Source organism: Ictalurus furcatus, chromosome 25 (genome assembly GCF_023375685.1).
Source record: "Ictalurus furcatus strain D&B chromosome 25, Billie_1.0, whole genome shotgun sequence".
Taxonomy (NCBI): Eukaryota; Metazoa; Chordata; class Actinopteri; order Siluriformes; family Ictaluridae; genus Ictalurus; species Ictalurus furcatus.
This window is the reverse complement of record NC_071279.1, coordinates 9,141,789-9,155,349: the sequence shown is the minus strand read 5'-3', so window position 1 is coordinate 9,155,349 and position 13,561 is coordinate 9,141,789. Positions and strand designations below refer to the sequence as shown.

Genomic DNA, 13,561 nt, shown 5'->3' with positions numbered 1-13,561 from the left:
TCCCGACACAGCTCATTTGCATGTAGTGACGCCCACAAAACTCCATAAAAGGTCAAGTTCACAGACAGGTGGGAGCACAAAATGAACAATTAGGGTAATGGTTGAAATACAGAAGTGGATGTTATTTTGACTCACTTCTATGCCAACTGTCACGTTACAAAGGTGGATTCGGAAGCAAGCGCAGATCTTCAAACATTTAATAAACAAACAAACAAACAAAATACAAAGACACAATAACACGAGGCAAAATACTGTGGCAAAAACTAAACATGGAAGCGTAGACAAAGCATAGATAGACCATACGTAAGACGAGGAAGCAGTGCAAACAGTGGCTATATATATATGAGTGCTCCTTAAACAAAAAACGTGATACAGGTGCAGGTGGTCATGTGACAATGATGTAATATGGTGCAGTGGCTGCTGGGAAGTGAAATTCAGAGTTCCCTCCTTGATATATGACACCAATAAAAAGTTTTAATAATATATCATAGTAATAATAATAAGTGAGTGCTAAATCTGTCAGATGAGGCATGTGTTTACAGCTAACAGTGAAGCCCATCCTCCATTTGTAGGTGCTTTTTCTTCTGTCATAATTGAATAATTCATTTTATTTGTCTTAATTTATGAGTTTGTGGTGGCTTTATTGTAGTGTTCTTTATTTTCTTTATTTCTTTCTTTATATTTCTTCATATTTTTCAATTAATGCTAGTGATTTTCACAAAATCTTCTCAATGGTATTCTTAGTCTATGACCGAGTGAGCTAGCATGAGGCTGTATAAGTCTATGTCACACTAAATGCTGTAAACATAATCAAATTAAGCAATTTAAACCCAACAGTATATTACATATATGTTACATATTCTGATTTGGAGTCAGTCAAGTTGAGGTTTACATTAGTTAGTCTTCCAATGCATAAATTTACACACACTCAGGAGCATGAGTAGGATACGAATGGTTTTTTTTCCCCGAATTTATGGGATTTTCATGAATACCACATTACCGAACACTAGTAGAAATTATAGTCAGGGTCTTGCTATGACAAAAATGCATGGAAAAACCGTAATCCACTTATCACCCCCCCAACCCGCACCACCACCCCCCACCCTCTCAGGGTTACCAGCCCCCTGGAGGTGTATTTCACTGGAAAGTTACAGAGAGGCTTTGGCACAATAATTAAGAATGACAGTAATCAAACATACCCTTTTATCTCCACGATTGTGTTCATAATGCCAGTTCTATACGTTCAATAATACACATGAAGAAGCTTGAAAGTGGGCTCTGTGGCAAACCAAGCAGTGAGTCTATTGACGGTGAAAGTTTTTGTCGGCTCCCACATTCATGCTGAGGGAGATGTTGCTCTCCTGCGCGCGCGCGCACACACACACACACACACACACACACACAGACAGAGAGAGAGAGAGAGAGAGGCGCGTGCACAGGGGAAGCGCGCGTCATTGTAAGAGAGCGCATCGCTGGTCACATCAGTTGCATTCAGATTTTTATTATTTATATATATTTTTTTTCTCATGAACAGAATGCTGCTCACTAAGGGATGACAGAGGAATTTTCTGACCGAAACAAAATTTGCGGTCGTTTTCGGTAAGTCTGGTGATTGCACTTTCCATCAACAGTAGCCTGTTTTTGTGTGTTTGCTATCCAGTACAGTGTGCACATGTTCTTTATAACTCCCCAGAAAACTTACTGTCCCTCAGTACCATGTCAGGGGTTACAATGATTGGTCAATCTTTTTTATATATATAATAATAATAATAATAATACTATAATACAAGGATATGAATTGCCTTTTTAATGCAATAACTAATAATGACATCAACTGCTGTCGAAGTTATTGTTGTTAGTCATTACACTTAAGACTAATAACAATTACAATAAGTCATTACAATAAGACTAACTGACTATATTAAAAGCATTAAAAAACGATTATAATGTATGAGTAGCTGATAATTAGCACACAAAAACCCCCACAGCGTACCTGGCTTTGGATGTGATGTATTTGCTTAATATGACTTTTAATATAATAATCTTGGGCAGTGATCATAACAGGGGCAGGGGCATTTCTTTTTACATTGGAAGGGGACCAAAAGTTTAAGGACAGCTGCATTATAATGATTTTGGAATTTCTCTGGACAGACAACAAGCATGCGCACTAGAGTTTCTTATCTTTAAACAGGTGTGGATAACAAAAAAAAAGAGTTGAATTTATGACTCGGTTTTTGTGTGACGCCTAGCTACAGCTGACACCTAGATGAACACTTTACAGTTGGTTTTATGGCCAAGTCATTCACTTCAAATGCTATTGAAGTTAGAAACATGTATACCAATATGTAACTTTAGAGACTGTCCCTTAATTTGCGCATATCTGTGAATACCGAACGTCCAACGTCAAGCCAACTTTATGCCAGTCCGGTGGTTCATCTTCTTGTTTGCTTGTTTGCACAATCCCACCACTAGGGGGCCGACCGAGAGTAACTTGTTATAATAGTATCGGCAATCCATTGCTCTTCCTGTGAGACCCGGATTTGAAGACTTGAATTTTAAGACCCGAATTTTTAAGACCTGAATTTTTGCAGCCTGTATTTGTGAGGTTGAAAAATAATGTGTTTAAATATTACCTGACGAATAATGAAGATGGTATTTTAACAACTGAATATTTTGGAACCATATTTTAGGAAGGTGAATATGTGTGCATTGAATTTTGAATGCTGGTATTTTGTTTTCAGTCAAAATATACAAACCCAATGAATTGCAGAGGAAACTAATTCAAGCATTGATATTGCTGTGTTGGTTTTTTTTCAATTTGTGTCAAATTGCTGGGCAGAAAAAATCAAGTATTGTTACTGCGATATGTTTTTATTCAAATTATGTAATTCAATATGCCATTTTGCCTTGAGGACATTTGGCACTATTATACTTCCATAGGGTGCTGTAGAATGCTGTTGCATCAGTTGGTCAAATAAGATATTCCATGGAGGTTCCAGCCCTCTTCTGCCCCCTAGTGGATATAGCTTTTAATCCTTCGTGTACACATACTACTACATGAACAATGATGCTCTTGTAGCAGCTGTGTGTGCACACATACGCAAGAATAGTTGCACCTTTTACACACTACTCAGATAGTTGTATGGGGCAACGTTGTTCGGAAATAGATCCATGTGTCAATTATGCATGATTGGCTTTATTTTATTAACTAATTCAACTACTATACATGTATTCTTTTTTTATGCATTTAAAAACCATTTGCATAATAAATATACACAGACACAACACAAAACCATTGGTTAATTGTATATTATGTCCAATATCTAATGCTCATTTATTTACATAATCTCTTTATCCTTCTCTCCGTGTCTTTCTTCTCTCAGGAGGCGTGTGCCCTCGTGCCCCTGCAAGTGTGATCGAGTTATGGCTGCCTTTAAGGGTGTATGGACAAAGGGTTTTTGGCGAGCAGTGTCTGGAGAGTTTTTGGCCATGTTGATCTTTGTGCTGCTCAGTCTGGGGTCCACTATCAACTGGGCAGCAACCACAAAGGACAGCACTCACCCTCCTGACCTCGTTCTCATCTCTCTCTGTTTCGGTTTGTCCATAGCCACACTCGTCCAGTGCTTCAGCCAAATCAGTGGCGCCCACATCAACCCGGCAGTCACAGTGGCCATGGTGGTCACCCGAAAGCTGAGCCTGGCTAAGGGCATTTTCTATTTGGGAGCACAGTGTCTCGGGGCAATGGTGGGAGCAGCTATCCTGTATGGTGTGACTCCTCCTGCTGTGAGAGGGAACCTGGGGGTCACCTCGGTCAGTTAGATTACATGATTGTATATAGGAGAAGTGTGATATGAGGTGCTGAACTAGCAGATTTTACATTCCCACTTCTCTCAGTTTTATCCATTGTTTTGTATATCATCTTCTTTTGCAGATTGTGCTGAATTTAATGGTAAAAAATAACTAAACATGGAATGAAGGTCTAAGAACAGTTATTGGGGCAGTCAGTAAATCTTTATCTGAAGCATGTTTTTGTAAAATATATGGATTTAATTTTTCATTAAAGGTATTCAGTAAATTAGGGTCTCTTTGTGGCTTCAGAAAACTAATTTCTTCACATTGTAATCAACATATCTCATTATAAACATTGGTTTTTAGTTGATTTTGCATGGACACCAGAAAACACCTGGGGAAAACATAGGTACACAGAATTACTGATTGTCTTATTTATAGACCTTTATAGTCAGAGAGTAAAGGTAGTAGGGATGTCACGAGAACCGATACTTCGGTACCAAGTCGGTACCAACATTCTTAAAACGTGACGGTGCTTGTTTTTCTGTACTTCCGTTAGTACCGATTGTATCGAAAGTACCAAGGTTGCGATTCTTCCGGACCTGATGGGGACAGCAAATACACGCAAGTGTTTTAGTCAGCCCACAAGTGATGAAGAAGAAGAAGAAGAAGAACGCCTACAAGCACATGGGAAAAACTACAAAAGATTAGCTTAGCTTTAAGTTTAGCTCCACCCGACTCGTAGAGAGGAAAAGAGAGGAAAGCAAGTATCGGTTTCCGGTGTCCAACCAATGCTATCGTTCATTTCAAACAAAGCGAGGAAACACCTGGAATTTGGCGAAGCACCTGAAAGACGGTCCTATATTATATTTGTTTGAGGCAGCTGGCATTGTGGCCATGAAACCAGCTAACGTTATGCTCCATGTAATGTTTGTGATAGCCAGTTATCTGTTAACGATACGAACGCGTTGCGATGTTATAAACTACCTTCGAATAGGCCACCATGCATCGCCATTCAGCCCATGTCCTGTCAGCTAAATGTAGCCTCATGTCACTAATAATTATTCAAATGTTCATGCTTTTAATAAATCTGTTTGGTCTGCCACTATATCTGACTGCAACCCAGGTCTCATCACCCAACAGCAGCACCTGACCTCTTTAATGCTTTGTGGCTGAATGAGTACAAATCCCCACAGCCACACTCCAAAATCTAGAGGAAAGCTTTCCCAGAAGAGTGGATGCTGTTTTAGCAGTAAAGGGGGTCCAAATCTATATTAATGCCATTTAGAATAGGATGTTCAACAAGCATATATTTGTGTCATAGTCAGGTGTCCACATACAGTACTTTTGGACATGTAGTGTATAAATGGGAAGATGACAAGCATTTAGTATATTGCCAATATATTGATGCAAAAATAGTCATCCTAGTTGTAATTAATCTCATATCATTGGAAATTGCTGAATTTAACAATATGGCTTCCATTCCATGTGTATTGTTATAAAATATATCTACTGTTGAATGTGAAGCAAGTGAATGGACAGGCCATGAAAAGCCATAGTAATACTAATAACCACTAATGGGTACAGTGATTTAGTGGTTAGTACATTTGCCTCACACCTACAGGGTTGGGGATTCGAATCCTGCGTCTGCTCTGTGTGCGCAGAGTTTGCATGTTCTCCTCGTGCTTCGGGGGTTTCTTCCGGGTACTCCAGTTTCCTCCCCAAGTCTAAAGACATGTTGTAGGCTGATTGGCATTTCCAAATTGTCCTTAGTGTGTGAATGTGTGTGTAATTGTGCTTTGCGATGGGGTAGCACCCCATCGATGGTGTCCCCCGCCTTGTGCCCCGAGTTCCCTGAGATAGGCTCCAGGCTCCCAGTGACCCTGTGTAGGATAAGCAGTATGGAGAATGGATGGATGATGTAGACTTCTTTATCCTACTTTTAATTTGCTATTTTGAATTGTCTAATTAACAATATAATGAAAGTCTCACACACAAACTGATGAGTTCCGCGAACTCTACTTATGATCCCATTGTAACATTACTTACAGTACATTAAACCTGAAAGCATGAATTCAACAAAACATAACAGACAGAAACACTAACATCTCATGCAGGTCTGAGTCTAGTCTGTATAGACAAAGTGGAATACTTTATATTCAGTAGGGCTGAAAATCAAATGTGTTGTTCATTAAATATCTTTCTCAGCTCCTTCTTAGTTCCTAATTCCTGTACTGCCCCCCTTTAGGTCAGCGCTCATATCTCTTCTGGTCATGCCCTGGTGGTTGAACTCTTCATCACCTTTGAGCTTGTTTTCACCATCTTTGCCACCTGCGACCCAAAGCGCACTGACCTGAAGGGCTCAGCAGCGCTGGCTATCGGCCTGTCAGTGTGCATCGGTCACCTTTTTGCTGTGAGTCAGTTTCTAACATAATTAACAGAGCAAAAGATCCAGAAAGAATTACAGTGAATTGTGTAATGAGTTATGCAATATGCAACTGTACTTATAGAGAGTACTGTAAAGAAGAGAATTTGATACATGTGTCTAATCACATTGTTACACATAGAGTCACATAAACTTTTGTGTGAGTAAATGGTCGGAGTAAAGCATGCAAAGCTGCTTAGCTCATCAGCTCATTGGGCATTTTCAGTGTCTAAGTGTGGCAGGTGTTTTTCAGGTCTCAAAGCAGCCCTTTTCCATGGAGAATTGTAACCTAGCTCTGCTGCCAAGTGTTGATATCAGGTTTATGCCAAAACATCCCAAAGGTATATGATGTGTGCTTACCACACCTAAGGGTGTTGCTAAGCATGAAGGGTGTCCTTGGTTTGCTCTTTATGAACAGGAATAGCAGTATTACATGGCCTATATTGTAGAAATTGACTTTTTCTTGTACTTTGTTGGTTATTAGACTTTAAATCAATCACGTGGAATCTGTACCTGGAGCAGTTTCATTAGTTCAAAATTTTAACTCACACACTTCAAAATCACAGACTTTATTTACACACACAACAGATACATTTGAGTACTCACTGTGATGGGCCCCATGGCTGAAATCAACATTACAAGCAAGTGTGATTCAAATTAATTTTGATGCAGCTTTAATGTGAATGAATGCTTGCAAGGGAACCCACAATTAAATTGGAATTATAAGAGCTTCAATAAAACATGCCACGCATGGCTGTAATGTGGTAAATCCCTTTTTCACTAAAAACAAAACTCCTTAACCATCCTTCAACTGCTCTCCCACGTCCCGATATTTGGTTGTACACAGGAACAACATACAAAACACAGATTTTAAAAAGTATTATTTGTAACATTATTTTGTATTGTTTTCCCTATAGTCGAATTTGGGTACACTTCTTGCATCCATTACGGTTTAATATTTTGCACAAACATATTAATGATTAGTAGAGGCTGTAATTTAGAGTAACAGAGAAATTTATTAAAAGCACCTACACGGTCAGTCACTGACATTCACACCTTTAAGTAACTCTTTTAAGTGCTTGAGTGTTATGTTCTGTTCTCGTCTCCTAACTCTGTCATGTGTGTGCGTGTGCGTGTGTGCTTGTGTGTGCGCGTGCATGTGTGTGTTCCAGCAGATCCCCTACACTGGTGCCAGTATGAATCCTGCTCGCTCATTCGGTCCTGCAGTCATCACGGGACACTGGGAAAACCACTGGGTGTGTCAAATATTTGCATATTAGTTGATATTAGCAGGTGACAAACGTTTTAGGAGGTGATAAAAGCAATGCTTACCAGTGTTAAGCATACATGTAAACATAAACAGTGCACACTCTGTGTGTGCCATGAGGTTTTCCTGTATGATTATAGTAGGACTATAAGGTTGGACTGAGGTAGATTTATCATATAGACATTTTGAGGACACCCACTGTTACTTAAGGATCTGAGCCATATGTGTTTGTGTGTGTGTGTGTGTGTATATGTGTGTGTGTGTGTGTGTGTGTGTGTGTGTGTGTGTGTGCTGAACTTCTGTCTGAGAGTATTACACTAAGGAGAGGGGTAAAGCTGAACAGAAAGCTTCTATTTTGAGGCCAGCCATTTGACAGTGAAGGTCAGTGATAATGACTTCCCCAGAAAAGAATGTGAAGAAATACAAAGCAATGCTTTAGAAGCTACTCTACCTTTTTTGGTCCAATATATTGAGTCCAATATTTTTTCTTTGGTCCAATATTTTGGGTCCAGTATATATGGACAAATATTGAGTCCAGTATTTATGCTTTCCCTCTGTCTATACACTTGGGAGCACAGAGTCTTGCCTTTCAAGGCAAAATGTTTGAGCATTATATTGCTCTACAGGGATCAGAGGCCATCTGTTTGTCAGGTTCACTGTATACAGATAGACTAATGGCAGAGAGATGCCTGCCAATTGAACCAAAAATTATTGTTTGTGCCAGTTAAGTTTTTAGATATTGTAGCATTGTATATCTCAGTGTAAGGCAATGGCATGGAATGACATTACTGACAATGTGTAATATATCCTAGAGTCAACCCTCACAAATGTCGTCATTATGTTCTTGGAAATCAAGCTATAAGTAAAAGAGCATCTCTCTCTCGCAATCTCCCTCTCACAGGTGTACTGGTTGGGTCCATTAATGGGAGGTGTCCTGGCAGCAGCCCTATACGAGTACCTGTTCTGTCCTGACCCTGACCTGAAGAGACACTATGCCAGCATCATCTCTAGGACCTCCTTTCCCACTGCTCAGTACAAAGGCATGGAGCCAGGCACTTTCTCCAGTGACCAAACTCAGCTGATGATCAAGCAGCCAGCATTCACAGTGTTCGATGTGGAGCGTGCTGAGAGGAAGGAGAGAGAGACAGCTGGCGAGGTGCTGTCCTCTGTATGACGATTAAGGTGCACTGAGGAAGAAGAGCTGAGCTCTAGACACTACACCACCAGCCAGATCAAAGAGACCGAACTGATATAGAGGTGTGTGTGTGTGTGTGTGTGTGTGTGTGTGTGTGTGTGTGTGTGTGTGTATGTGTGTGTGTAAGGGCCCTGACACACCAAGCTGATGATGACTACCTCACATGTTCTGTAAAAGTCCCACTCAGACATACTGTAGTGTACAGCACATGTTCTGTTTCTGTACAAAAGCATAAAATTATCCACACCAGGACATAGTAATAATGCGTATTCTTTATCAAAAAAAATCAAAAACCTGAATCAGCCAGTAGCACAAGTCTATGTTCCTAGCACTGGCATCAGTGCCTATAGTGGCGAACTTTTATACAGTGCTCTGCTTTACTATATAGCCAAAAGTTCATGGACACGTGACCATCACACCCATGTGTGCTTGTTGAACATCCTGTTCCAGATTTAGTCTCCTTTTTCTGTTATAATAACCTCTTCTCTTCTGTGAAGACTTTCCACTAGATTGTGGAATGTGGCTGTGGGGATTTGTGCTTATTCAGCCACAAGAGCTTTACTGATCTTGGGTGAGGAGGCCTGGTGTGCAGCTGCCATACACCCAGCACAATAAACAGACACTGATGTGCTCCTACTGAAGTGGCCTTGACAAAGTGCTTTAGATATTTAACTACATGTGAAAGTTTCATTTGTTTTTTGAGCATGTTCAGTATGGTTTGGCTATAAGGTCATGGTTACAGTGATACTACTGCTAGTGAATTGACACATACACCAAATTATACTTCCTCAGTGCACAAAATAAGAAGCACTCCCAATGCCTTACTTTCTCTCTCCTGCACTTTCCTACACATTCATAGACTATCATTCATAGACTATCCCACACTTTCTCTCTTTGGTACAGATTCGAAAGTTTAAATATGTGAGATGTACATGTTGTATATAGCTGTAGGTATAAACCATGGTCATTTGGTGTGGTAATGATTGATGACTGGTAACTAATTTAGTATTTATTTGTTACTAAATTAGTATCCACAATGAACTGTCAACTTAGTATATACAGTATACAGTTGGGGACAAATGTTTGTATCTCTATTTTGCAGCAAAATAAAAGTTAAATATTTGGCATGACTCTAAGTCTACAGACCCAGTTTTTGCTTTTTTTTAAGTAGCTATTTATTTCTTAATATACACTATTTGAAAAAAAATTGTTACTTGTGGAAATAAAGCGACATCTGTGAAACATATCACACAAGATTTTCTCAATTTAATTTCTCCTTTTATATTTGTCTTATTCTATTTAATTTTTCCTCAAGGAAAAATTAGGGATATATTACAATTCTTTTTTGTGTCTTTTGTTATTATAACTGGGCCACTGTACAATTTACCATCATAATGCCATGTCCTTTGTTTAACATACTTTTTACATCTTTCTTTCTTTCGTTTTCTTCATAGGCTGTTGATTATAATTACAGGGTCCCTCACAAAACAATACATTTGTTGGTCAATTAAATCTTGACTAAATAAACCTAGGCCTTCCAATTAGTTATAACTTCATCATATTGACATGAATTAGGAATATATTAGTGCAACCACAATGTGCCAGCAGTATGCTGCGGTATTACTGGTTCGGTCCAGTGGAGGGCAGACATCACAAATTTATGTGCCAGTGTTGGGTCTGCGTTTGCCAAACAGACAGTGAAAGCGGAATGAAAGTGAAATGCATCACTTGCACGGCTGTTTTTACAGCATGCTGTTCATGCTGCACTATATCACTATAGCTTCACTTCATCCAGCAAGGTAAAGGGACCACAGTAAGTCCACCACGAACCGGAGTTTTGTATATCAGAATATTCTGATCTATGTAGTAACATATATAATCTATTGTATGGGAATTTGTCAATCATAATGACCCCAGACATAAAAGAAATGTTACATGACTTCACTTGGTTCAGTGATTTACTGCAGAACAAGTTTTTAATCAAATACTAGCGTTGTTTGATGGTGATTGATGATGAAGGTGTCAGTAAACAAACTGTTGATTTTGATGATTATGAACACGATAATAGCCTCGAATGATCCAGATCCTTAATATGAGCTAGATGCTGAATTTACCAGGGAAGCCATGAATGTTCCACATTTGCTTCATAATATTACTTGATAATATTGTTTTTAGACAAGGGCATCACCTGGCCTGGGCGTTCAGGGCTATAACCCAGAAGATCTTTTCTTTAGCCCCGAATAATTCTCCACTTGGAGCGGTTTGTCACTACGTAACTGAACATCAGTGAAAGAGGATGGTGGTGTTGTAATTTTATATCTTCATTGAACCGAGGCATTGAATCAGACAGGCTTTACAGGACAATACATGGAAACACTCGTGTCTTATTCACTGACAGCTGTCAATTCAAGCGCTATACAAATAAAATTGAATTGAATTGAATTGAATTCTGCCAAACACTAGCTCACAGTCAATGTGAGGAAAAATGGACATATGCAAGTTTTTTTGTCTTTTTTAAACATCACTCCACTGGCTGCATGGTTCCTTTAGAACTAACTATGAAATGTTAATACTACTTTGGTAAAGCACCTACATACATCTCTGAATGCCTAATAAACTATGTTCTGAAGATCATATAGTGCTAACCTTCTCCACAGTCCACATATGAAACTTAAACAAAGTAGTGAAGCAGCTTTTTGTTTTTACTCATCAAAAATCTGAACGCATTACCATTAAATATTCGTCATGTTCCATCTAATACTCTTTTTTTTTTCTTTCTTTTAAGTAGGTACGATTTGTTCAAATATGGCAAGATTTTAAAGTCTTTAAAGGTTAAATGGATGGAGTTGAATAAGATTTGCATGATTTGTTTTACTCCTCAAGCCTGCCATAGATTCGCATGTACACCCATGTACACAAAGCTCGGCCGCAGAACTTACAGTGGTTCAACTAGAGTTAGCACCTGGCTGCTCTTGGCGCTTGCTGATTGGTGACTGAGATGGGGCAGAGTGATGGGATGTTGGGGAGTGTCTATAAAATGACTGACAAGAGTAAACACATGTAAACACAATCTGGATTGGATGGTTTTCTCAGCCATATAATACACTTGTACAATTTCTTATCATTTTCTAAGTGTTCCTATATGGTAGGTTTACCTCATAAAAGGGCTAGTGAATATACACTCCTGGGCAAAAAAAATGGGCCAAGCCCAAAATGACAAAATATTAAGTTTTTAATGGTCTTAACAACAAATCAAGAGATTAGCAGGAATTAAGCAATAGATAAAGAATCTTAGTATGGTATAACTTTTCCCTTTGATTTCCCTTTAATTGTTTAAGCCTTGTGGGTAAACTTGCAGACAGCTTTTTAATTTTAATTTTATTTTATTTCATTATTTTATTTTTTATCTTTATTTTGTACACCCAGAAATGTGTTAGTTTGAATTCTACATCAACCATTTTTATAATTATAATGATTTTACCTTTGTGTACATGAAGACTATATAAGTGAATTTCCCTGCTTGTAGCTTTCCCACAAACAGTTGCAGCGAAAGTAAATGAGCAAAGGGTGAGACAGGAGGTCTCAGGAGTGCATTTGATTAATTCTTGCTAATTTTCTGACCAAAGATTTGTTATTAAGTCCAAGAAAAGCTTAATAGCTTGCCATTTTTTCTTGCCCAGGAATATGTTAGTTGTACCTAAAAGTGGCCACTGAGTGTAGTGTAAAAGTTATAACACATGCACACGTGCACACACCTTTGTTATGGAAGCGTCCATTACTTCTCCCTTTCTTGGAGTTCATGGTAGATACTACCTATATTATTGTCATTTAAACAAACCACATCTTTTTATTATTATTATTATTATTATTATTATTATTATTATTATTATTGCTGCACTTTGTTTCTCTTTCTCATTTTCAATTCTCATTCTATTTATCTCACTGTCTGACAGAAGCGGGAATGATTGAGGACATTAATCTCAGTCAGGTCCAATGCTACTTGCTGAATTTTTAAAAGTATCTTCAGTAACGATGCATGTCATTCTATGTGTGATGTATTAAGTGGTGTTTAAACAAGAGACTTATACCTTATGTTTACTTTGGCCTGTGTCACTTAAGATTCTTTGAAAAGTAGAAGAGTTAATTTGCATGAGTATATATGCACACAAAGACTGTGTGTGTTTGTGTTTGACACCTTCTCAACTCACTCAAGGCATGCAGAGAATCAAACAATTTCATGCAGAGAGTGTGGGGACAAAATTAACTGAGCCGTGAGCCATAATAAAATTATCCAAATGTTATTACAGAGTTGCATCTCTCCTACTTTAATACACATTTCAGAACCCGAGGCCTTCCTAATGGCCCTCGCCCTTCTAAATAAATCATTAGCTAACATCTAAATTATTTAGGATGTGACTTTGACTCGTATTTATGGCAAAAATTATTGGAGAGGTGAAAGTGCTAAATGTTTGAGTTGGTAAACAACGGCATTCTTTGTGCCTTCGTTGTTGAAAATACAAGCAACTGGGTATTACTGTAGCATCCAATCACTGGTTTTTGGTCTTTGTTTACACTCATATAATCTACATAATATATAATCTACTGTATCTAACTCATAAACAAAATAAATCTGCTTAATGTAAGGTTTTTAGGCATTGGCCTCAGTGGTCTCTACCCTAGAACGTATGATGATTATTTGGATCAGGTGAAGTGAGAATTTAAATATAATTGGAGAAGTGTATAATGAATACACATACTAATACAGCCTTCTCCAAATTTTCCTGTTTTTGATTTGTCTCTGTGAATATTTATTGGGCTGCTTGGTGTTAAATACAAGCACAGTATGAGTTTGCATCAATATTCATATTTCCTGAGATTCATTCAT

General features: G+C 38.4%; 1 protein-coding gene across 1 annotated transcript; it reads left to right on the top strand.

Moving 5' to 3' along the window:
* The first annotated feature begins 1,242 nt into the window (after positions 1 to 1,242).
* aqp4 (aquaporin 4) lies at positions 1,243 to 9,057 on the top strand. The gene is made up of 5 exons (XM_053614548.1): positions 1,243 to 1,599; positions 3,384 to 3,810; positions 6,038 to 6,202; positions 7,390 to 7,470; positions 8,383 to 9,057. Exons 1-5 carry the CDS (start codon positions 1,553 to 1,555, stop codon positions 8,653 to 8,655), a joined length of 993 nt encoding a protein of 330 aa, XP_053470523.1. The 5' UTR covers positions 1,243 to 1,552; the 3' UTR covers positions 8,656 to 9,057.
* Positions 9,058 to 13,561: the final 4,504 nt, after the last annotated feature.